The 27,406-nt window shown below is 32.5% G+C and overlaps 1 protein-coding gene across 1 annotated transcript in view; it reads right to left on the bottom strand.

The window, feature by feature from the left end:
• Positions 1-27,406, bottom strand: part of LOC129232853 (RNA-binding protein fusilli-like) — a 130,437-nt gene that overhangs the window by 38,023 nt on the left and 65,008 nt on the right. Inside the window, exons 3-4 of the mRNA XM_054866989.1 lie at positions 19,700-19,922; positions 14,835-14,924 (exon numbers count right to left, since the gene is read on the bottom strand). Of these exons, the coding sequence (XP_054722964.1) occupies positions 14,835-14,924; positions 19,700-19,922 (313 nt within the window). The remainder of the gene's footprint in view (positions 1-14,834; positions 14,925-19,699; positions 19,923-27,406) is intronic.

The following is a 27,406-nucleotide window of genomic DNA, read 5'->3' as shown; positions in this document are numbered from 1 at the left end:
ACATGATAACAGTTTATGTAGTGCTAATACTGATCAACATAATCAATGTGATAAATATCTGCACCAAACACAGTTGTTTGAAGATGCCGTGCGGTGTTGATACGAAAATGGATGATCTTTAGATACTTTTCACAGTGACATCAGTAGTAAAATACTACGCCTACCGTATTTTAACAAATTTATTATTAATTCGTAAAAATAAGCAAAGGATTGATGCCCTTTAAAGCATGCTGCAAAGTATTTGAATTTACAGTTCAAAACGTGAATAAAATAAGTAAACTTTTCTTGTTTAATGGAACTTTATTTTTCCTAAATCATAATTTAAAAAAAAAATCAGTGTTAACCAATGAAATGCAAACATAAAATGTTATTTTCACGAAAGTTACTTTTTACCTGCTCATGAAAATAATCTCCGGAAATGAATCAGATTTCCTGGATTTCGGTTAGGTTGAAATATATGCAGCTATTTCACACCTACTCAAAATAATGACGTTTAATCACATACTAAACCTTTTTAAACGCAAGCTTTGCTCATAAGATGATCTGATAAATCTCAGGAAAAAAAATGGTATCAATTCCACAGGCAAGCTGGAATATCAAACTGTTGAGTGTGTCGTGATAAGCAGCTTTGACAATGAATGGACAGTGCAGGCAAATGGAATAGAAGCTGAAAGAGAAATCCATGACTTTTTGCATTCCTACGTCATTTCGGCTTACTTTAATCGAATATTCTGGTAAACTTTTTTTTTTTTTTTTCGTCTAATGGGAGCTGCGTTTTTAGGCTATTTAGCCTTTTAGTAAACCTAGTGCGATCCCAGGATACGGCATCCGTCTTGCATGTGCCACCATTAATGCGCGGATGTCAATGGCACGGATAATTTGAACGCCCAGTTTCCACCAGATGGAGGCATCTGGGCTCTCTTTGAAATGAAATTGCACTAGGAGTTTTAATTTTGCCGATGAAATTCTAAGCCAAACGAATATCCAAGAGATCTTTTACATGCAGCATAATCATACGACATGGGCGGTGATAATTTTCTGCATCTCGAAAATCCACCGACTGGCCACCCCAGGTAAGAATCTGGGTCCACAGGCGTAAAAAACCAGCGTCTAACCATCACGTCAATAGCCGATATTCTAGTAATCTACGAGTAATCAATTGTCACGTTTAGCGTAAGAAATGTTTTATTCTTACATCAGTTGATCGTTTTTACTAACAAAACAGCGAAGTAATTAATTTAAAATAACAATTCTAAAGTGAACCAACATCCTGTGGCCTCTGAACTTTGAAGAACATGGGTTAATTTAACATGATAAACAACCAAATTCGGCAGCAACATCCTTTTACATAATAAAAGAAGTATTTTGTAATCGCCAAAACATTTTCACTCTGATATCGGCCTAAATTTTCATTTCGCTTACCCCTGGATGAATGTTGAGGGGTTTTCTCGATCCGTCCGCCATTGCAGGTATATGTACCTAAGAACGTATGGACACCCGAAGTATCCTTTTTGACAATTCTCGAGTTCATTATCACGAGTTTTCTCGTGACGTCTGTATGTGTGTATACGTATGTACGCATGTATGTTTCTCTCCAATTCAGAAAAGGTTTGCCGATTCTGAAATTTCGTATGTAGACTCTGAGTGGCGTCTAAATGTGCACGTTCCCTTTTGGTTGCATTTGGACATTTCAAAAGGGGCCTTTTACACGTTTGTTTGGGACAAATCAAATCTAATTTCAATGCAACCTTAAGTGTTTTTATAATTTGGCGACCACTTAGCGATATATAATCAATTTTCATAACCCCCTCCAAGCGTGATATCATTTGTGAACGATCCCTTGGACCAATATTTTAGAAGAGACGTGATTGCTCCCGTTTTTAAACATTCATAAAGAAGAAAAATAGAACTTTGAAACAATCAGCTTTGTAGAAAAATAATAAAAGAAGATTGCATGCGGAAAAACTTTAAGTTGGAATGATGGAAAGACTAATTAATCAATCGTGCATTCTATCTATCAGGGCAAGCGCAGAAGATGTCTTACAAACCAGCATTACTTAGATGAGAGAAGATCATTACTCACCTGATGCATTAGCGTAAACTTGAGGGTAGTGTTTCTTTCAGGTATCTTTTTCACTTTAGTTTTATTTATTTATTTAATTAGTTACTTTTTTTTGCACATATTACAAAACCGTCTTTTGCATAGGTGCATATGTAATCGCTAATTTGGCACCTTTCGACATTTAGTGCATATAAGTGCATAAAAATGGTAATTTGAAAAAAAAATGCATATTACTGCGTTTTTCACAAGATTTTTCTTCACTTCTTTCTTTACGTAAGTTTTAAAAAAAAGAGCAAATATCTTTTTCGTGTTTCGAGCATATTTTCTAGTGTTTAGTGAATGTTTTAAGTATTTTTAGTGCATATATATGGATGCATTTTTTCATGATGTTTTAGTGTAAATGTTCTAAATAATTTTTTGTCCAGTGTGTTTAACGATAACTGTATCTCAACAGTTGTCACTAGCAAGATTCAAGCTATTATGCAGCTTGAGAATTTTGTGTTTTCCAGAGAGGAGGTTCTATTTCATTTGAAAAAAATTAAAGCAACTAAAGCTCTGTGACCATATAATATTTATCCAAAAATTTTAGTTGAATGTGCAGAGGAATTAGTGAATGTTATTTCAACTATTTTCAATGCTTCTTATAACTCAGGGACAGTGCCAGAAGACTGGAAACTGGCTAAAATAACGCCGCTCTCTTCAAGAAAGAGTCTATAGGTAACGCTGGGAATTAAGGGTTAATGCTTGGGACCTGTAAGTTGGACTTCAGTGGTTTGTAAGATTTTCGAAACTCTGATCAAAATTAATGTTATGAATTGCTTAGAGACAAATAGTCTGTTGACTAGGTTGCAGTATGGGTTCAAGAAAGGTAAATCGTGTGCTAATAACTTATTGCATTTCTACGACAATGTTACCTTGGCTTTAGATAACAAAAAGTGTGTGGAAGTTGTTTACATTGATTTTCAAAAAGCTTTTGATAAGGTACCGCATGTTGCTCTTCTCAGCAAATTACCTGATATAGGAATAGGAGAAAAAACTTTACTTTGAGTTAGAAATTGACTGACAGGAAGGAAACAAAGAGTAGTTGTGAAGGGAAATCATTCTAAATGGAGTGATGTTTTAAGCGTGGTTGCACAGGGTTCAGTTTTAGGGCCTCTCTTGTTTATTATTTTTATGAATGATATCAATGAGAATATTTCTGGAAGCATGAATTGTTTTGCCAATGATGCAAAAGTTATGGGGATTGTAGAAAATGAGGAACAGGTAAAATAACTTCAAGAGGATTTAGATTACGTTACTAAGTGGGCGGATAAGTGGGGTATTGCAGTTAATGTAGGGAAATGTCAAGTGCTACACTTAAACCATGGAAAAAAGCGTACTAGTTATCGTTTACAGGGTTCAATCATTAGTCAGGCAGAAAATGTTATTGTTCTGGGTATCTTAATAAATCAGGACTTCTGACTAAACTAGTTTAGTCAACAGTACAGCATTGCAAGTAACAAAGCCAACAGAATGCTTGTGTTTATCAATAGATCTATTTCAAAAAGATCTAAGAAGGTTCTTCTGCCTTTATATAGGAGTTTAGTAAGACCCCATTTGGAGTGTGCTGTGCAGTTTTGGTCGCCTTATCTAAGGAAAGATATCTGTGTATTGAAAGGGTTCAAAGAAGTGTAACTAGACTAGTAAGGGGACTTTCAGATTTAGATTATGATACCAGTAGGCTTAATATGTATACCCTGGAGCAAAGGAGGATCAGAGAGGACATGATTCAGTTGTTTAAATTTATCAAAATGAATGATGTTAATGGATTAAATTTTTGCACGGAAAGCAGGAAGTCATTGTTTTAAGCTTGGGTCCGTCGGGGTAATTTGGGTAGTCGGGGTAATTTGGTATAAGGTATATTTTATTGAATAAAATGAAAACTATTCATTTGATACCCCTACAAAAATTCACAGTTATAAACATCATCCTTGCCTATGAATATATGCTGAAAAAATGTTGCCGACACCCTTTTCGAAATTGATAAAAAATAAATTAAACGTTTTGGTGATGTCGATGCAATGCAAACCAACCAATTCCAAATAGTGCTTATATTTAACCTGCCAATCTATGTTTTTCAAGTTTAGGTATGTAGACATTACATATGCTTACTTTAATTTGACATTGAATTGAAACATTTAACGTAATTAGTTTTCATGTAATTAATGATTTAAAATCATGGGGTAATTAGGGTATACATTGCATTTTACCAATCAGAAGGAAAAATAATAATTTTATTGGACTTCAAACATAGGCATATATGTGCATCCTCATCACCCAATATATGCTAAAAATGAATTGGAAGGTTGTTTAAATTTGCTTAAATGTTCCGTAACAAAAAAATACTTCCCGTCCATTAACGATTTGCTATATTGTGCTATTTTCAGTCTAAATCTCATCTTAATACTTAAAAAAAATTAGTACTCATATTATCCCATTATTTCTATTGTACCTACATTCAACCTAAGTTTGAAAAAAATAAGTAAGATTGTTATTAAAACCATGCTTTGCTCTTTAACCATCACTATACCCAAATTCCCCCATCCACGGGGTAATTTGGGTATAGTCAAACTTATGTTTGCCATTTATATGCAAATGGATCTATTAACATGTAATTTGTAGAAAACTATTCTGGAAAGTCATAATGTTAAGCTTGAACAAGAAAAAGAAAAAATATATGTAGATACAAATTTATTACAGGATTGGAAAGTGCAAAGTAGGCCATTTTTATAACCAAATTACCCCGACAGACCCTGTTCAAATCTCTGGCTAACCTGGAAATAAGGAAAAACTACTATTAAGGTTGTGGGCACTTGGAACAGCTTACCGGAAGAGGTGGTAATGAGCAACGGGGTGGATAGCTTTAAGAGGGCCATTGATCTTCATTAAGGACTAATAAATTAATTAGGACCAGCCTAGCTGGGCCAAGAGCCTGTAGCTGGTCGTCACATTTATATTTGTATTTTTATAATCCAGGCTCGAATCATATTCCTTGTCTTTTTTTCCTGTGAAACTTAGTGAGAGTTATTGTTCATCAATCACTATTTGCAATTTTTATTTTATTGCATGTTATTGTCAGTCACATCTAAGACAATTTAGTTAAACAAAATTCAACTTCAGAAGGAATAAACAATTCAACAAATATTTGTTTCTGTAAATGTGCTTAGTTTCTAATTATTTTTATTACACGATATTCATGCTTCATGGAGTGTTTTATAAATTTAAAAGTTTCTTATGCATTTGCAGTGTGACGGAGGACTGTCAATACTAAACTTGATAATATTTTTCTTGCTTGAGTGATTTTGTGTACATTTTCATGTTTTCATTGCTTTTATTTTTGTATTTTCAAAATTTTCCGTTTTTCATAATATTGCAGTACTGTCAGACTTTTGATCTGTTACATTTTTATGGGAACAATATAACGAACCAGGAGTGTTTTTTTAAACTCATACTGTCTCGCTCGTGGACGCATACAGGGATTTATTTCAAAAGGGGTGGGTAATCCAAACATGAAGGTAACTTTACAAATTGATATTATAAAATTATTCAGAGTTGGTAATTTTGAATTTATTTCTTGGGGTGGGGGAGGGGGCGTGTTCCACTACTTAAATACGCCCTTGAACCCCTTCAGACTCTCAAAGTGCCTCGCCCCTTTAAATATGCCCTTGCCCTCCCCCCCTCCCCGAGCAAAAAGTCTGCAAGAAACACTGCTTGAGTGTAAAAGAATTCAGACGATCTCTTTTAATTTTTGACGAAATTAACGTATTGAAAAAACATCGATGTAAAGGGAAGAAATGAAAGTTCGTTGAAATAAACGGGTTGCGATTGACATTCTGGATTTTTAACTGGCCCTGTCATTTAGGAGGGTCAGTTGGCCCCCTGACTTTGAAAAAGTTATGTATGTAGTACGTGGTTTTCGCTATTTTTTGGTTCAATTTACCATTGAGTATTATAATCTCTTCCCCCCAACTGGAAAAATTCGAAATGACGGGCATGTTTTTAGCATGAGGCTCGAAAAAAATTCCAGCAGTCTATGTAAATTCACTATGACTTTTAAACTAGGAAAAGAAATCCAGTTCGTTACTTTTGGAACCAATCCAAGCCCCTGAGTTGGATGAAAAGGGTAGGAAAAACCGGTACACCCAGTTGGCGGTTTCCCTTATATCATATTAAGAATTCAAGCTCAACCTGTTTTTTTATTTTTTTCATAAATCAATAAAAAGTGTTCATAGTATTTTTTGTGGGTCATTTAAAATCAAAATTCAACTTTTCCGGTGTACCATTCTTCAATTCAAGAGATAGCGAATAATACTGTACATATGTACAAAAAAAAAGTAAAAGAAACTACCATCAAAGATATTAGCAAAGTCATTCGGAATATTTTCTAAAGAATTTTTTTCAAACAATTAAATAATGAAGGAGGCAACAAATCTACATATAGCATTCGTAAAAACATCAGTTTCTGCTCGCGATACTTGTATTTACTCGCTCAATAAATTAGTTTAAAACGTGTGGTTGAAATCAATAGGTGTTTAATCTATTTCTTATTCTTTCTTTGGGGTACAAATGTAAAATTGTGGCAACAGACCTCGTTCTTTTTAATCATCTGCACCCATTACCTTCTAGAATTGAATAAGGATATGAAAAAATATTTTCTACGCTTCCTGTTTACTGCATGGAAATAACAAAGGCAAAAACCTGTTAATGTTCCAGATGATATGTTTATTTCTTTTATCCTTGCCTGAAGCAGATGGCACTGGCTGTAAATATAGTTCAAGTTGCGAATGGAAATGTATCTTAATTTGCATGATTAAATTTATGGGAATAGACCAAAGTTGTTAAGTTGTTTACAGATTTGAGATTTGTTGGTTCGCTTCTGGTTCGGCTGTGAAGAAGCTTGAAAAATTATAAATATACCAACTTGAGTTATTAAGGAAATAATCTGTCAATGTATTTTTGTTTTGTTTTCGGAATAAAAACTAAACATGCGAGTACTTTATATGCAAATGGCGTTAGGAGATGTTCATAAATGATGTACTTTTTTTTTTTCTCTACGGAAACGAGTAAGCAGATCGCTTAACCAAGAAGTGCTGTAGTCTCTCGACACCCTTCTCCAGAGCACTAGTCCAAAATTAATCGTCACCTATCAAAGGAGTGGAAGATCTTTCCCTCCCACCACTGGTATGCGGCTAGGGAACCGGACTCTTCTTTTGATCTCAACTGTGAAAGAGCGTCTAAATCGGCAGTTTCTAGATTTGCAAGCGGATATACGAAGAATCTCTCATTTTGTGAGGGCAAAAAAACTTTTGCGGTATATTCCAAGCGGATAGATTTGCAAGCGGATATACGAAGAATCTTCTCATTTTGTGAGAGCAGAAAAACTTTTGCGGTATATTCCAAGCGGAGGGTTCAGCAGGCCTCAGCCGAGCACATCCTGGACTGCTTGGGTCTTATCAAAGAAGGCTTATATACGCTTCTGCTCCTCCCCTTCTTGTTATTGATTTTTTAAGGGTCAGCGATTTGCTGGATATTCTTCAGACAACCATAGGAAAAGAAACAACAACAACAAATTTTTTTTCACCATGTTTGACACTTTCCTCCCCTTGGTTGCAAAGTGTCACACTTCACCATAACCTCATCCCTCTCCTTCCCTTATCACATGTCATGCAAAACCACATAAGCATATTGTTACAAAAATTTTGTGATTTCACACTTCTTGTACAGGGTCGCCGAGAGTCGAAGCGGTAAAAAAGTATTCTTGTGAAATGCTTCTAATTTGTGACTTATCTTTTGCGTTAAAATGAGACAATCGAGCCTGAAAATAGGCCATATCATGCTATTGAAGGTCATTTAGTGGTTCCACTATTAGAGACGTTAGTTATGCACTTACAATGAAGATATAGTTCATAAAAAGTTACGTCGTCAAGCATTTTGATTCGAGAAGTAGTTTTAAAAAAATATCTTTTATTGAAAAATGCAGTAGATTTATTTTTTTAATTGTTGAACTGAGCTTACTTTTTACTCTTGGCCAATTTCTAATTGCCATTTACTAGTTTTTCCGAACAATAAATTTAATTCCTCAGGAGTCAGTGACTTTAGATTTTGATATACGTAGATCAGGAGGACTTGTTTATTGTTAAGGACTTCATTACTCCTTTAAGATTGTCTCCCTACATTTTTCGCTCCCAATTGCTTTCGTTTTCCACGGAAATTAACAACCAGGAGATGAACAAATATTCTAATCTGATAACTTTACTAAATCTTCTGTACATAATTTTGCCGTTTTTCATGTAATTATTTTCTCTTTCTACAGGGAAGAAGTAACTCCCTACAACAAAAAACGCGAGTAAACAAATTTTATGCAACAAACTTACGCTCAGGTGAGTGTATAGAATTTATTCCAAAAAGTGCTCAAACTTAACATTTGAATCCTTATTAACAATAAGTAGTTTCTAATTCATTTTGAAAGCGACCCGGGACCCTTCAGCTCTCCCCTTATATCAGTATATCAGTTCTTGCTTACGCTCAGTACGGAATGAGATTTTTTTTTTTTTTAATTGTTTAAAAAAATTTTAGCTCTAAAACATCATTGAAATTTCTTCTCAAAACTTTCAACAGTGTGTAAAATTAAATTTTTCTAACAAAAAATTTAACTACAAGCTTATTACAAAGTATGCTAATGCTGAAGGAATACCAAAAACTGCCGAAAATGCAAATTGGCTAACACTTTTTGCCATGCAAAACCTACATAGTTATCAATATCTTTTGAAAGGATCTGCCAAGGAACAAAAGTGGAGAAAAATATGGCCTATTCTAAAGTATTTCATATTCAAATGACTAAAATTTCCAGTACCCATAAATAAAACTGGAAGACGAACTGCAATCACTGACACAAATACGTCTAGATAGGTAAGCAGAGGCGGATAGGCTGGACAAAAAAGAACAGCATGACAAACGGCATAAAGGCGATTTATGACACCCGGTGCACTGTGACATGGTCACACAGACAGTAGCACTTGCCTCTGTTCACTACACCTGTTTGCAGAACCCCGCCCGATATCCATTCGGGAACAGTAGTAAGGTACGGGTTTTCGCTGCTCTTTGTAGAAACAGTAGAATCGTTTCCTACATTATGTGACAGCTGATTAAATGGAATTGATTTTTGCTTCATTTCATTAGCCGTTATTTCACTCTGTTTTATGGCGATGGATGGTCTGGGTGAAATATTCGTGATTCATTTGATGGTGTAAAAACATCAAATCACACGAAGAGTGCATCAATTTCACACATATAATTATTGGAAGTTTATAATTGAGTTAAATTATTTCGTATGTGAAAAGCATGTGATAAAAACTGAATTATCCAAGGAAATAGATTTTTTACGTGAAATTGTTATCATGAAACAGCTTAGCATAAAATTTAGTCGTCTTGATGAAAAATTACTTATTTACACTGTCTGCTAAGCATAAAATTCGTATCTGCACTTTTTATCAAAATTGAGTTATTGTCACATGTTGGGTCCGTATAACATATTTTACCCATACCAATGTTTTATGGTCATTTGTGAATGGGAAATATTTTTTAAAAAATTCTGATGAAGTATAACATGAATCAAATGTATGGAGGTGTAAAACTTTAAAAATTAATTTCTCATTTTGATTTCAGCTTCAGATACGACTTTTGCGCTTAGCACGGCAGTATAGATGTAAATAACTTTAGTGAATCAATTCAAAATAACATGTTTCATTAAATAAGCATATTTTAGAAAATAATAATAATAATAACAGTAGTAATAAAAATAATAATTCATTATGTCAGACATTCTTAAGTGGGAGATCGCTCAAACGAAAAAAGATGATTATAATCTCTCTCCCTCACGCGAATTTGATAAAACATTTTACTTTCGTTTTATTTGGATTTTACAATATTAATGTTACTATGAGATTTTCAATTATTTCGTAAGTTTTACCTCTGAATTCATCCAAATTCCATTTAGTATTTCAGTTTTGCCTATGAAATTACGTCTGCATTTATTTACTTTTTTTTGCTGCTAATTTTTCACATTATTAGCAAAACAAAAGAAACTCTCGGCCATATCTCTTTAAAAAGATGTCATGGGAAATAAATACAGAAAGTGACTGTTGGATTTCAGCATTTAGTTAAATGAATAAATATTGGAAAGACATAGCTCATAACATGGCAAAAATCGTAGGAAGCAGATAAGGTAGAAAATAAATAAATAAGAAAAAAAACATTTAAATTAGAATGAGAAATGTGGAACTGATGTTTGCTCGTTTAACTCATGAATACGATTTACTTAAATGCCCTAACAGATTCTTTTAAGATATGCTGAAGCAAGTATTTATTAACAAAAGAAAAGGTTTTCCCTTTACATTTCATAAAACTATAGTAGTATGTAATGAATTTTCCGTTTAATTTATGGATTATCGATCGTAGCGCTTAAAACTATTCGTGAAAGGAACAAAATGGATGTAGAAAAATAAAATTAAACGATTGAATGTTTACCACCAGCTTACTAACTTATTATAATGTTATGAAATGAGATTAGATATTAGGAAGAAAATGGAGATTTACCAAAAATGTGGAAGCAATGCAAAATGTAGTGACGATTGCATATTTTGAACAAACAGTGGCTATTACCTTTCCATTGATTTTAAAAACTGGGATGGATTACCTTTAGTGACTTTTTTTTTACTCTTCTCAGAAAACTGAAATATCATGAACTAGTGAGTTTTTGAAGCTTTTTATGATGATAATTAAATTTCTGCTTTTGCCTTTATGGACTTTAACCTGCACAGTACAGAGAAAAACACCAAAGAAAGTTTTAGTTCCAAAATATGATATCAAGAATAAAGAGTTGGCAAAGAGTGAAGGGTTGTACAGTTCACAATTGAAAATGGTAGTTAAGAAGTGCCACTTAAGAAACAGAAGTTTCGTTCGGCAAATAATTGGGGTCGAAGAAAAAATGGCAGCTGAAATTGGACAAAACTTTTCACTTTCCTTATAGTATTTTCAGGCACGTTTAAATGATAATTTTTTGAGTACCATTGGAAAACTTTTTGCAGCATACATACTTAGGAAATATTTTTCTTAGAAATGGTATATTTGTTCAATAAGATACTTTTTCCATTATTCCCACATAAATATAGTGAATCCTATTTAAGTTGACCACTTGCGGTGCAGTACTTTAGAGGTCAACTTGCAAAGAGATTTTTTACAAGATTCTTAGCTAATTTGGTGCATATTGTTGATCAAGATAGACAGGTGATCAATTTACAAGAGTGGTCAACTTTACAGCTTTTACTGTGAGAGAAAAAAAAGTCTTGCAGTTAAATTAAATGTTTCTAAGCATTTAATGTAAAATTTGCATTTCTCATTCGAGGAAGAGAAGAATGAACCATTTCTTTTTGCAAAAACCGTTAGACAATGCTTTTCTTGAAAGTTTGAGATCCTAGATGTGATTTCTTCCCTGCCAACGCTTTCAATTACAACTCGATAACCATCTTTGCACACAAGATGCCCTGAGCATATTAATCGCAATAGTTTCCGCTAGGTTCATGGTACGGAAACAATCGGCCGGTTCCACCCCGTTCTCGTTCCATGGAATGTTTTCCATTTTTCACTCTGCGAATCCGTTGTCATCCGCTGCTGAATCTGTCGTAGTCGTGGACGTCCTTCGATGGACAACTCTTGGGGCAAGGTGGCCTTGACCAACTATTTCACTGGTCGACCAATGTCAATTATCTACACGCAAATGTCGCTGGGGTACCACGAGTTCCCCCACCAGATCTTCTTAGGAACGGGATTAATCATAACATTTGTCTGCACATCACGTATACAGAAGCTGATTGTACTTTTCTACCGATATTTATTGTTGAAAGTGTACCCTATTGCGTAACGCATGGGTAACGTTAGCATCCCATTAAGCTCTGATAAGTTTTGTAGAGTCAAGCTGGTAAAAGACTGATAGAGAGCAGCAGAGTATAGCAGTTGCCAACTTTTTTGAAATGTAATTCGAATAGAAGATAACAAGCAATAGTGTTTATGTTGCTTAAAAATGTGTTCCTTTTAAAAGAGCCATTTGGCTTCATTGAGTTTAGCAGATGTAAAATGGTGTCAATTAATAAGTAGAAAAGGGTTTGCTTCGAAAGTTTTTTATTTTTTTATTTTCTACGAGTAGCTTACTTTATGTCGTTAGTTGTCCGGCCAACATATCGCTTTAAAAATAGCAATTTTACAAAATATGTATTTTTTTTTTCATTCCTCTTGTCGAAATGTCTCACTGGGGTCAAAGTCAAAATTGATCTGCATTTTTAAAACAATAATGTGAGGTTAAAAATATCAATATTTTTCATCAAGTATTAAGTTTTTCATTTGAACCCAAGAGCGGAAAAATAATAGATTTAAGGAAAATTTGCTTGTTTTCGTTTGACTGAAACTTGAAATGGTTTCTGTTAATAACGATATTTTATGACAAATTCCGAAACAATGAATTTATTTCCACAACCGTTAATATCCAATGGTAGACTGTACCCACAATCAGGCCCGGCTCCTGGGGTAGGCGACCTGTGCCACCGCCAAGGGCGGCAGATTTTTGGGGCGGCAAATTTCATGATGGCAAAATGTAAGGAGGCAAAAAAAAAAGAAAATGAAAAACTTAAATTGGTTCTTTAGTTTTTTTTCTTTTGCAACTCAAATTGCTTGTATATATATATATATATATATATATATATATATATATATATATATATATATATATATATATATATATATATATATATATATATATATATATATATATATACATATATATATATATATATATATATATATATATATATATATATATATATATATATATATATATATATATATATATATATATATATATATATATATATATATATATATATATATTAAGACGAGGGGCGGCACTTGTCAACATCACCTGGGGCGACAAAATTACTAGAGCCGGCCCTGCCCACAATAAAAGCAATAAATTACGTCTGTAGAATAAGACTGTTACTATGAGCAAATTGCTATGAGTATCAAAGTAACATCGAGGGTTTATCTTTTCTTAATAAAGTCATCGAAAAGTGCAAGTATCTCAGCGCTCTTGGGAAAGTATTTATTTACTTTTCGATGAAATAAAAACTTTAATAGATTCGTCAATGAAGTGGTGTAGAAATTGAGTGCTTTGGAAGTTTGCGCTGACTTTTTGCGCCGTCGTGATGTGAATGAATTCACTATAACTTGTACTGGTTCCAAATCGGCCGCTACAGCAACAAATGCATTGTTGTTTTCCCTGTCCGTGTTAAACTGTACTGTGAGTCAGAGGACGATGATTTGATTCGCTTTGTCGTAAAATAGGACAGGAAAGTAGCCGCTGTTGGTGTTAAGTTAAATCATGTGTATATAGCAACAGGGACGACACCAACGTATTTTTGAATGATAGTTGATATATAGTTGGTGCAAAAAAAAACAGACTTTCAAGTAAAGTGCCCTTTCGTGAGCAGTGGCGTAGCAAGGAATGTTTCACAATTGATAGAAAGATAGATGGGCATACAAATAGATGCACAAAAGGAAAGAGGTAGATAGATGCAGATTTTTGTAATTTTTTCGAGAGAAAAATAGCGTTTTTGCTTGGCTCTATGTTAGAGTGCGTTGTATGTTTAATCCTATTCTGCATCGAGTCGTGTGCATGTAATTCTAAAAAAAGAAAAAAATCCTTTGTAATTTTTTAATAGTGTTAAAAGGGCACTCGTCCTATCCTTTGCATGAATCAGACAAACATTACTTCCCCTCTGTCTATAAGTTAACGATTATGTGATTTACGTTACTCTGGCTCTGACGTGCGGAATTCTATTCTTCATGGGGGGTTATTGCTCCCTAACGCATTCTCCTTTTTACTACTATGTTAATATGTCTCCTTCTACTCTTCTATTATATTAATACGTTACCTTCTGACATAATTCCTTGCGGTATTATACTAATACACTCGACGCCACAATCTGTAGCATCAAGCCTTTGTGATTTGGATATTATTGAGGACCAAAATGCAAGATTTAAGATTTTATTCTTTTCATCTGCTTGAATACATATGTATTTCTCCTTTCGTGACTTTTTATTTTCGCTACGAAACACTAGTTTTTCACTTTCATTCGGGACTCTCTAGATGAGCCGCATAAATTTATAAAATAAGTGAATTTAACAGACGAATTTGCAAAGCTAAATGCAAGTAACTATTTCTTAGCTTCAAGATAGGGGTTTCTGTGTACAACTACAGCAATGACACACACAAAAAAAAAAGGTTTACTTAACTTACATAATCCAAAGTACACATTTATTTCTTCTAAATATCCATATTTTAAGCCTGAACTTTATTGCTCACAATTACATCAAAACGAATTTCATTTCTTTTTACGCTGCAACACGTAGAAAAAAATAGGTATGAATATGTAATGCTTATCACGTATGATACACATTATACGCATGTTTTACATTTTTTTTCAGGAAATTTGTGTTTTTACACATGTAATATATATATATATATATATATATATATATATATATATATATATATATATAATATATATATATATATATATATATATATATATATATATATATATATATATATATATATATATATATATATATATATATATATTTGTGTACAGTTATTGACAGCAATAAAAAAAAATCAACTTACCGTCTTCTGTCAATCGACGTGCAATCTTGGCTATGTTCTGCACTTGTTGCATAGAAAATTCAGCAGATCCATCTGATTCCAGCCCCAGATCTGATTGTTTTGTTAAATCAACTTTTTAAAGTGATATTTATACATAAATTGTTCTCATTTAATGCTGAGAAATAATTGTGCGTTTTGTTCCTTAAGAACAATAAAAGAAGTAAAACCGACAGCAACTCATTGATTAAAATAATTCAGAAATCTTACAAACAAATTAAAAGAGTTAAATTAACTATTCAAAAAGTATAGCAATAAAATATCGATCGAGAAAATTTTGGAAAAAAAAAATATGTATTGTCATTTCTATATATATGCATTACTGGCTAAAAGTATTACAAGTTTCAAAAATCTCTTTTTTTTTCAAAATAAATAAATAAAATATATAATTAAATAAATTCGAAAAACCTCAAAATCATCCCAGAACAAAACGAGAGTTTCAGAAAACAATAACTCAAGTTTTGCACTAAGGAATAAAACCAAAAATTTTTTCCAAAATCTTATGGATTCCATGCATGAAACAGTGACTACAGTTATAAATGTCGGAGACGGCCCAATTACATCTTTAAAATGCTGTTTGGTTCAATTGCACTAATTTCTCATTATTTGAGTTCAGAACTTGACGTTATTTCTTTCTATCATTTTATTTCGGGAAAACAAAATGTCGGTTTTTGAAAATGTTCACAACTTTTGCATGCTATTTTTCAAACATTGAATAAGCATCTTGTTTAAGCTGATTTAACACCATAACATTAAAAGTATCAGATTATTTATTTTTTGGGGCTTATTAAAAAATGAATAAAATGCTTTCACATATCTCAAAGTTTCAATATTTTTGGCCAGTAGTGGAAATGTTACCGTGAAACACCGAAATTGGAGAATCTAGACTTTCTCCAGTGATTCATCGGAAATGTTTGATCTTTCATCTATGTTTTTGGTATGCGAATGCTGATATTCACCAGATCATGTCAACATTTACCAGATTTCGAAATTTACACAAGCATATATACATATAGTATAATTTTCCAAGAAATAATGAATTAGAATTTGATTGAAAATGATTTCAACTCGTCCATAAAGTGTTTAAACTTTGACCAGTAATTTTACAAACTGTAACGGTACAACTCACGTTCAGCAAAAAAAAAAAAAAAAGTCATTTTTACTAACTCTGGGGAGAAAAAAATAAGCCGTTTGAATTACAATTCCCGGTTGAAGGTCATCCTGGTCGCATAAAAATTCCATTAAAAAAATATATCATTAGGAATTGAGAACGCAACAAGCCAGCCTGGCATAAAACACGTGGGATTGACCCTTTGGTTCAATGTCAAGTACAGTTTTTGTCCAACTTAGGCGTAACGCTTTTCTTAGGAGTTACTCACTCTGGCCAGTGCTTTCAGGCGCACTCCACGAGGACTGCGAATGAATAATTAATCACTTTTTGTAGCTTGCAAAAAATGTTCCCTTTTATCAAACAGCATCTCATTTTCAGCTTGGATGCCTTTCTTCTAAATCTTTGTTACGGTGCAAAAACTTTGGTGATAAGGTTTTGAAAATGTACACATTAAATCACAGCAGTTTGAATTGAATAGCAAATCGTAAAAGTGCAAATAGCTTCCTATACTGAATTCCATTTTGCTAGGTCTTTGCCATCTGTTAAGACCTATAAAGCTGGTTTCGTTCCATTACTGACAGCTATTTCGAATAAAAATATGTGTTTTGAACTGAAAAATACGTGGCGGTGTACTTTGAAAATATAAATTGTACTGCAACTCTTTTTCTCTCCTTAATATAATCTTCATTTGGGGATTCTTTTGTACAATCAAAATGTGGCTCACAGAATTTTCGTGTTACCTGAGTAATATTTTTGATATGGAACGACCTCAGAACTTTCTGAATTTAGAACTTTCTTCATAAGTTACCTGTCAATCACTTATTACTGTTAAAGTTACAGTTTTAGGTGATTACAGTGTATGAATAAATACTTTGCAAAAATTTATAGCTTTTCCGCTATTTCTCTCTTCATTATTCCTGTGCAGAAGAGAATGAGCTTTTTTAACTCGTGAGTTCAGAGGCACTTGGAATCATGGCCTCTGAGGGTACATTGGGGTACTCAAGCAATAGGACTCGGGTTCGCAAGGGCCCCGGAATGAAAAGAAAACATTTTAAAACATATATTTTGATGCCTATTTCAAAGCTTGGCAAGAATGGAAGAGGCTCGTTACATGATCTGGCAAGGGGCCCCGGAATGAATGTGGGATCAATTTGGATAATTAGGGTCTCCATAAACCCGAACTTGGTTAACCATGACCTTACTATGTTATTAGTTGGCTATAGAACACTAGAACTATTGCCTAAGTGTGTAGCTGTAAGTTCCTAATAGTTGCGTTAAGTTGGGCTAAAAACGGAAATAATGGACTCGATGAGGGCATCTGGTCAGAAAATAAGTTAAAACATTATACTTACAGCTCTTCAATGAGCTCACGATTAACAATTTTCCAACGGACTTTCTTCATTAAAAGTCATCGTCAAAATATTAGCACAATCTCGAATGCTTTTGATAGGAGATAGCACACATCTAATCACTTTGATAGAAATAACAATTTGGGTTGGTGGGTATTCTGTAGAATGGTACAAAATGCTTTTTTGACAGACAGAAGAATACAGTTCGACGAATAGCGCTGTTTCAGTTTGATGCTTTATTTTATTGCTTCATCTTTTACAACTAGTTAGTTTTTCTAATTCAATTCAAAATTTGGTAATTTCGTAACGAAGTATCGTGTTTCATTCCACTTTTTTGCACAAAATAATAGGCGGTGAAGCAACAAAAATTGTGAAATTTGCTTGATTTTAATTGTCTATATCAGCAATACTCAACCCGCTGCTCATCCAGAATTAATGAGGGCAAGCGGTATAAAGGCAGTCTAAAATGCAAGTTTTAATAACATAAACCCAGTCAAAAAACTAAACAAACCATGACAGAAATTATTATTATAATTATTATTATTTATCTTTTTTTTTTTTTTTTTGCATTCTTTCGGAAAATACTTTTTTCCTTTTCGTAAGAAACCATTATTTCGTTAAACCTTAAAAAATCACCATTTGTTTGATAAATTCCACGATATTGTCAAAAAAAAAAAAAAAACGCACAATAGTAGTTTTCAGTAACTTTCCTGTTGCGGTGTACATGAAATAGCTGTTGAATATTTGGCATGTATGCCCGAGGGGGAAAAAAAGCACGAGTACTGCTAGTCTAAACTGTCAACTGATGGTGCCAGTTCACCAGCATTTTTCAAACAACTGAAGTGCCCTATGGTCATTTCTTGTAATATGAACTAGCAAATCAAACAAACCGAAGCTGTTAATTGTGCCTCTTTATTTTGACCACTTTAGTTGAGTCGGTTCTTATTTAGTCTAGGAAGGCCAGTTATTTAAGGGGGTCAGGGGGGACCATTGCCAGCCCCTGACTTTCAGAAATTAATGTATTTACATATAAGTGGGTGTGGTTTTTGTGGTTTATCGATATTATTTGCATAATGAATTTAAAACTAAACAGGAAATTATTTAAAGTTAACGTTATTAAGATACTGTGCCATGGGACAAAACAAGTGATTCAATATGCTTAATTTTTGGGCATTTTTTAAATAATTCCATTTTAAAACTCTGAAACTAAGGTACCACATCCAACTGCTCAAGATAATAAAATAAAAAACGCTTAAAAAATGCTAAAGAAATAAATAAAAAATAGTATTGAATCTCTTTGATTCATTTAAAGAGTGAACAAAATCCTTTAGACATAGTTTGTTTTTGTAAAGTATACCGTTTTTTTTTATTTATTTATTTATTTTTTTTTTTTTTTCATTCTTTGAAACTCGAGAGGTAGAGAAGAAAGTTCAACTTCAAACACTTATCATTTCTTCCTCGAAAGTTAAAATCAAGTCTTTACGAAAAAAAAATCCACGTGCTCTGCTGTCCTTCCCTTTGTTGAAAAACGATACAGCTACTTTTACTTTTAAGTGAGTAGGAGGAATTGACTCATAAATCGTAAAAATATTACTGATTGTTAGCTGCCCACTTGTCTAAAGCATAGGTAAGGGTGTGTCAGACGTAGTGTGTGCACAACACGTGCAAGAGATATTTACGATTAGACTTTGGTTCAAGGGCTCACCATCAGCAATTATGTTTCAAATATCTGGGCGTTTATACGTGATACTTTAAATTCTTAAATATTTTTTCTTACAGAATCGAATTGCGTAAATGCATTGGTGTAATAAATAGTTAACGCACTCTATCCAAACAAAGTATCTGACGCACTACGCTTATAGTCTAAGTTGTACCTTGCAACATAAGAAACTCCTATGGATCAGACCACGGTCAACAATTAGATTTTGCTTGCAAGTTCTATAGAAATGTAAGAGCCTCCTATCAATTATTCATGCAGGGGGGGAATGTGTGTAAGGTATAAGTAGTGTTAAACGGCAACTTTATTAATTTTCACTATTTACCAGTTTTTTATTTTTTGGATAACGAGTCATTTGACATGAAACGCGTGAGACACTATAGATAATTCATGTCTTGCATCTACTCTTTTTACATTTATTTTTACCATTTGTTTTAGACTATGTAAAGCAAAAAAAGTTTTAAAAAATAATAATGATGATAATATGAATAATAATAACCATTTGCTTTAAAAGATTTAGTTTATCATTAATTTACCGCACAGATATTGCTATTTCTACACTCAAGAAATGTTCACTCTCCGAAGGAGTATCTTGGAAAAAACAAATAATAAAATACTGTTCGATAATGAGAAAAATACTGATGAAGGATACAGTTAAGCATTTCCTGGATAGAATGAATTTCTTCAGAACTGTAGAGTTTCCTAAATTCTTTCCGAAGGTCAAAAAAAGAGTAATAGTAGTCTGGAAGAGAGATATGCTTTTGGCAAGCTTCGGGGTGAAGCACCTGCCTGAGGTGCAACTGGCCATCGGTCACCAAATGAAAATTTCGACCATGGCCGTCTGGAATGATCTTTGTTTGTACAAATTGGTCCAACTGAAAGAAACATTACAAATAAGGGATTAAATAAGGAAATAAAATTTGACATTAAATATTATTATGAAAATATCAAAAAGATACAAACTATTTTTAACTCGTGAAATGCGTGCTAACCCGCACACAACCACACACTAAAAAAAAATGTGTAAGGTTACCAATATTAATGGGTGCAACGTTACACAAATTCTGAAAGTGTGTAGCATCGTTGTTTTAAAACTCATATAGTTGAAGGAATTTTGCACTATGGTTTCAGTTGAATTCAAAACGCATGAATAAAGATATGAATCGGCGCCGAGCAGGTAAACTATTATTAGCGAAACGAAAACCGTTCTTTTTTGGGGGCCGAGAAGTAAAAGCTCTGCTGTGCGACCTGTCTGAGATTCACGTTGGGGGTTCTGAGACCACACAAGACATTTCTTTTCTTAGTTCAATTCAATAAAAATGTCTTGTTTGTATATTAAAATAAATAAATAATTGGTGCACATCAGTTGTTAAAAGGTATGAACTTGATAACAAGAAAGTTAGATGAAAACTTAATTTTTGCTAACATGTAACCTTTCAAGCCATTTCTCAGTAAGCATACATAAAATACTGGTGTAACCTTACGCAGGTATTAGTGAGACGTTACGCTATAGTTACATTACCATGGAGTAACCTTCCACAAGCGATGAGTAACTTTGCACCAGTTATATCAGTTAAGTTAATCCAAAGCAGTGGAGACAGCTAAGCTGCCACCGAGTTTATGAATTAAGGTTACACAAAATTTCTTACAGTGCACACTCGTTGACAAACACCCGTGCGCATAATATTATATATATATGCTACGGTAAATGTGAGGAACTAGTGATTGTTCATGGTAACCGAAAAACTTGGTAAATATAATAAATTATTGAATATTTTTCAAATTTACCGGTTTGTTTACATAATACTCGCCTTGTAGGGGGAATGGGGAATCTAGCTAATAAGTTTATATTATTTAGAGGAGAAACGAAGGTTTACCTATGAAAAATCAACACAGTGTCCAAATACTAAAAAATCGCTGTTAAGACTTAGAAAAACATTATAATAGCTATTAAAATTTACACCATTGCAATTTGAAAAAGTAAATTGAAGTGGCGGTTTTGTACTTAAACCTCATTAGATATCTCAGAACAGAACTAGTTAGTATATAATAACGTAAGCTGCGTAATGTATGCCATGAAAAGTATTAAAAAATATAAAATTGTAAAAACAGCTAAAAGTTAAATAATGAAACAAAGCTTGTTCTTTCAGAAAATATTTAATTGTTTACTGAATGAAACAGGATTTTAAATTGAATAATAAATAGTGATGCTGTATACTTACATGTTTTGTTAAACAAAATATCTGAATTAAAAAAAGAAAAAAAAAACGATTTTACTGCTATAACTTACTCAAAACAATGCAAAAAGAAAAATAAACTAAAACCATAATCTAGAGAAAAAACATTAACTCATTTAGAATTGCAAAGTTTGATTTTTTTTTTTTTTTTTTACTTTTGCACTTATCAGACTTCTACTGTTCCTTGCAATCACAACCCGAAGAAAAGATAATTTTGTAATACATTTTTTAGAGCATTACTTTTCAACATGCGACCTGCGGTTGCGGTCGACTCGCGCTTAGTTTCAGCAGCTCACGAAGCCCCCTAGAAAAATAATTTGTAGCATTAAATTTAAATTTCATGTTCGTATGCAAGAAACGAGCTGATGTGTGCATCACATGACTTCTTTTTACTCCAATTTAAAGATAATAGTGCCTCGGAGTGAGCAAAGAAACACTTTAAATACACTCTGTCGCAAAAAAATATATACACCTAGAAGAATTAGAGCCACAATCATGAAACTCGGCACAAATGCGGTTTGGTAGCCGATATGCAAATGATTAAAATTTCAGCGCCAATCAGCAATAGCTCGGTTTCTGATCTGGATCAAAAAATCCTAGCTGTCTTCAGGGTCCCATCCAACTGGTTAAACCCCAAATAGTAGTAGGTATGGGGGACAGTGGAGTGAAAAGTCAAAAAAGTGTGATATAAGTGGTCAACTTACACAGGTTTCATTATAGTAAAAGTTATCATATGTAGCCTATTAATTACTAAAAAAAAAAATTTTTTTCCCTAATAAATGGTATTTTCCCAACGTATCTTTAATAAACAGCGTTTACCACACATTATCAGTTATCTAAATCTGCGTGCAATAAATTACAGTGATAGATTAGCGCAGACCAAGCTTTTGTAAGTAACCCCGGAAGTTGTAACTGCAAACCGTATAATCTCAGCTCTTATCAACGCCGGTTTAGAATGATGCGGAATCGGCCAAAAAGAGAGATTCTCAATGGCACGTAAAGCTGCTAAAACAGACATTCAAAGTCAAGGTCATATACTCATTGATTGCAACAATAAAGGTAAATACTTCATTTCTAGCAATTATGCTTGAACTAAATTTGTAAGCTCAATTTCATGCTTATTTGAGTAAGCAAATATAATAGTTTTTGTCAACATTACTCGGTAAATTTCGACTTTTAGTGAAATTTAATTTGTCTTTGTTCCCAACACACTATGTGCAAATTTTTCATCTAAAAAATAAGTAAATAAATAAATAAAAATAGACTATCACTTTGAATTTTCTTAATCTAAAACTTTGGTTTCAATAGCGAATAATGAATAAATTTGTGCTTGGAAATTAAATGAATGAATTACCAACGTTTTGATTTGCAATTTTTGTGCATAAAAAAAATTGGTAATTCATTCATTTAATTTCGTTTCAATGTTGATTTCATTTAATTTTCAGTTCATTTCACAATATATTAACACGAAATTTTGCACCATTCTTTTTGCATAACAGATTTAGAAATGCAATTTTCATTGTAAACACAAAGCGGATTTTTAGTTTTCTTGGTCACAGAACTAATGTACGTACTGAGGGTTTACGGGACTAATTCACAGTGAAATCAATGAGAAAGTGAAATATGGGATTTGCTGCAAAGAGTGGGTATTAATTTACTCTTTAAATTTATTTAATTAGAGTTTAACTAGAAAGATAAATCTAATAAACATCTTTAAAATGTAATAACTGGAATTGGAGAAGCAATAAAATATGATAAACATGTGAAAAAGAATGCCACAATTTTTGTAAAACTTTGTAAGAAATTACTCTAAAATCGGATCAAAAATGTCTATAGTATACGTATTTTATGGTAGGAAAGAAGACAAAATGATTGGCAAAAACAAATTCCTTTTTTCTATTAAAAAATAAATTAAGTAGCCAGGAGTAACATTTACTTACCAGATGCGGAACTTTTAAATATCTGGTTAGTAAATTTTAGTGGTGGCTAATTGACAATATAATAAATTTCAAATTAAAAAAAATTTGCATACCAAATTCTGCGCAGAATATAGTTTTCCTCGGTCATATATTTTACTGAATGTGAAGATGTCCTTTGTAAAAAAAAAAAAAAAAAAAAATAATAATAATAATAATAAATAAAAATACTAAAGAAAATGTTAAGTTGGTGAATCGGCGTTTCTCAACAATACTGCACCCCCGAAACCAGTCGGATTTCCACTTCATGACTCCAACTCTGACTCCGCAGCCCTATGCTAGCATACAATAGGAAACTTATGCTTTTCAAAAGTTTCAATTTTATTTTAATTTCCAGCACTCAACTAATTTAGAAATCCGTTGAACTTGGGAAAATTGAGTCAGTACTAAAGCAATTTAGCAACATTAGTATTTTGTCTTCATTAATAATTACTTTTTTAAGAAAGAAGAATAATGTTCCGAATAAATTTAAAGTAATATAAATTTAATAAGTTTTTCCAATTATTAAGCAGTTTTGTTTCGATATTTTAATGATACTCAGAAAAAAAGCAAATGAAATTATTAAATACCCTCTTTTATTCCAATAAAATACGTATAACAGAACCATAATGCTCATAAAAAGTTTAATAAATAAAAAAATAAATAAATATAACAATCATTGAATGTAAATAAAATGTGTCTCTTAAAAATTTTGCTGTTTTCCCCTACTTTCAATGTAACCGTATAACAACTGTATACTGTAGGTATATAAACTAAACCATTGAGTTTTGATTTTAAAAAACGAAACTTAAATAAACAAAAAGTGTGTAGCGAACTAACCTATTTGTCACTTTTGAAATATCCCGTTCTTCTATTTAAGTAACCCCTAATCAAATTCACTTTTTTGTATTTTTATTAATTGATTAATTTGTCTCTTAATTTCTTGGTGAAAAAAATATTTTTTACGAGCAGTTATTGTTAAAATTTACTTGTGAATATTTTTAGGCATACACTATTTTTATGTTCAATTATTCATGCATAAATTAATACATTTGGAAAAATTATGCGCACTGTTCAACCAAACTTCAACGAAGTGATTTTTTGCGTTACATCTTTGTTAAAAAAATGTATGCTAAATTATAATGATAGACCCTTTTTGTCTCTACCTCAATGAATGTAAGTCCAACGTCAGTCATATCTCTTAAAAATAATTTTCTTTTATTTCATGCGGTAAATATCAAAAATAAGACAAGTTTTTTATTTCTTTCACTGTAGGATGCTTGATAATAGCAATAAACCATAACAAAATAGCTTTTACACGTACCCATAATAATAGATCGGCGAAACAGAGACAAAAAAAAAATAATGAATGATTATATCAATCCAGAAGCTGATTGATATAAATTCAACAAAAGACCTGCTGATGTTGTCTATTCATGAAATGTGTGTTTTTTTTTATCTTTGAGCGAAAATCTATATACAAAAGAAATGATCCATAGCATACTCTTGACATTTAACTCTTTAGACTTCACAGTCTCATTTTTTAACACCTAACTTGTTTAATCAAGTAGGCAAAATTTGGAAAGTTTTCAGATCTTTGAATGGACAGTAGACATTTGGTTGGTTAGAACACCTTCACAACGTTAACTTGTTTAAAACACCTTCACAATGTGAACTTGTTTAGAACACCTTCACCATCAGGGTTTTCATGAATAAGAAAAATACTGTTTTACTTATATTTTTAAGGAACAGAATCCGTCTTACAAGGCTATCTGATTTAAGCTGATTGTTCAAGCATGCGTAGCAATGGCACCTTGGTGATGACCTTTTCAGTGAACATGCTGTTCAAGATCAAAGAAAAAGGTTAGAATGCACAATTCGAAAAGGAAAACAAAAGACTCTTTAAAATTTCACTAAACAAAGAAGTAATGAAGGGAATTTTCATTGTATCACTCTTTCATACTTATATGAAAAGAAGCAAATGATTATTATTTACGTTAAGAAAAAAGTTCAACTTTTGAAAAGTTAATCCTCAAAATAAAGTAGCTATATTATTTATTTCCTTGAAACAGAATTTACACAAAACAATTAAGCAAATAAGAATCGAAATACAAGTGTTTTGGCAGAAATCAAAGTTGTTTTCTTTTCTTTTTCAACTACCTCGTCAGTTTATTCACTAATAATCGCCTCACTAATTAGTCTACCAGATACCGTGCATCCTTAATGTGGCCTTTTAGTTGGCGAACGGATTGAATCCAATTCAGTAACCACCTCGTGAAATAATAGTTTTAACGATGTGTCCATGCTGGAAATTAAAGTTTACAGCTAGACAAAAAATAACTGCTAATATTGGAGAGGATAATACAAGTTTTCGAGAAAAACTTTCGAGCTCTGAAAAAGGTTGGAGTAACGAAGGATAAGAGAACAACAACATATAAAAAAATATAGTGTGATTAAACTAATTAAAAACGAGCGTCACACTATTTATGTGCGTTTTTACATGGCCTTTTAGTCGGTGATACGGATTAAATCCAGATCAGTAACCACCTCATGAAATCATAATTTTAACGTATGTGTCTATGCTGGAAAGTAAAGGTTACAGCTAGACAAAAAATAATTGCTAATACTGGGGAGGATGAAACAAGTTTTCGAGAAAAACTTTCGAGCTCAGAAAAGGGTAGGAGTGATGAACGTTAAGAGAACTTATATAATAAAAATATAGTGTGATAAAACTAATTAAAAACGAACGTCACACCATTAATGTGCGTTTCATTGAATTTTAGTGGGCGATGCGGAAAAAATCAAATTCAGTAACCACCTTATGAAATCATAGTTTTAACGTATATGTATATGCTGGAAAGTAAAGTTTACAGCTGGACAAAAAATCAAGCTAATATTGAGGATGATGCAAGTTTTTGAGAAAACCTTTCGAGCTCAGAAAAGGGTAGGAGTGATGAAGAGAACCTATGTAATAAAAAATATTATGTGATAAAACTAATTAAAAACAAGCGTCCACAAACACCCACAATTGTATAGTTTTGCAAAAACCTCCTCGAAGAGCTAATTAACAAAGAATAGATTTAATACACTTCATAGGTTTCAAGCTCAGCTGTTACTCTATCTCAATTTTTCAGAATTGCAGCATTATTTTTTTAATAAAAGAAGAGGTTTTATATTTTCTCGTAGATCCTACTGCTAAGCTTTTTGAACTGCTCAAAATGAGCCACAAGTTCATTTAAATTAAAAAGTTAAACGTGCAAAACAGTCACACTATGTTTGTTGCATATTTACTGTGAGAATACAGTATTTCAGTTAAGTTCTTTTTTTTTTTTAATTTGGAGTAGTACGTTTAAATCGATTGTTACAACGGATTTATGGCAAAATATTCTAATTTATGCGCATTATTTTTAATAGCTGAAAAATAATTTTGTATGCACTCTTGCATTTCTTTCTACTATGACATTATTTTTCATTCAATATTCAATATTGTTTATCATTACTCAAAATGTTACTAGAAAATATTAATAAAATGAAATTCAGTCAATGTATTCACAACTTATTCAATACTTAATATGCTTATACATTTAAAGCGTGTTTCATTTTTGATCAACCCATTTGCTTATTTATTTCTTTATTGCTTTTAAGCAGTTAGAAAAAAGAAAATACGCTTACGTAATCATTAGGAATATGCTTTTGCCTGCTATGTTTAAGTAAACGTATTTTTCCTATGACAAAAGTTTTAAAAATGATAACTATTTTGTGCGCATCTAGTTTATTGGAAAAAAACTTAATTTTTGCCATTCAAAAGAAATATTTACATAATCAATACAAAGAAATATTTACCACACGCTTGCTCTTAGTTCACAAAATTTCCTTATTCCTTACAAAATTGCTAATTTTTGTTTGTTCACATTGTTCATAAGATCTGGATGAATTTCACTATCAATCAAGCCGATCTGAGGTGACAATGAAAAGATTTCAAAATCATCAAACTATTCTCACCAGAACCGAACTCTGCCGTTTCTTCTGTAAAGATACGGAGTTTTTCCAACGATAACGCCTGCTCCAAAAGCAGGCACGTGATTCCTTCAAAAGAATAATAGCTGGCAGCGACCTCGCATGAAATTGCTATGATTGAATTTATGGTATTAACCACGGGTGTCTCAT

Source organism: Uloborus diversus, chromosome 1 (assembly GCF_026930045.1).
Source record: "Uloborus diversus isolate 005 chromosome 1, Udiv.v.3.1, whole genome shotgun sequence".
Classification (NCBI taxonomy): domain Eukaryota; kingdom Metazoa; phylum Arthropoda; class Arachnida; order Araneae; family Uloboridae; genus Uloborus; species Uloborus diversus.
This window is presented reverse-complemented; position numbering and strand designations above follow the sequence as displayed.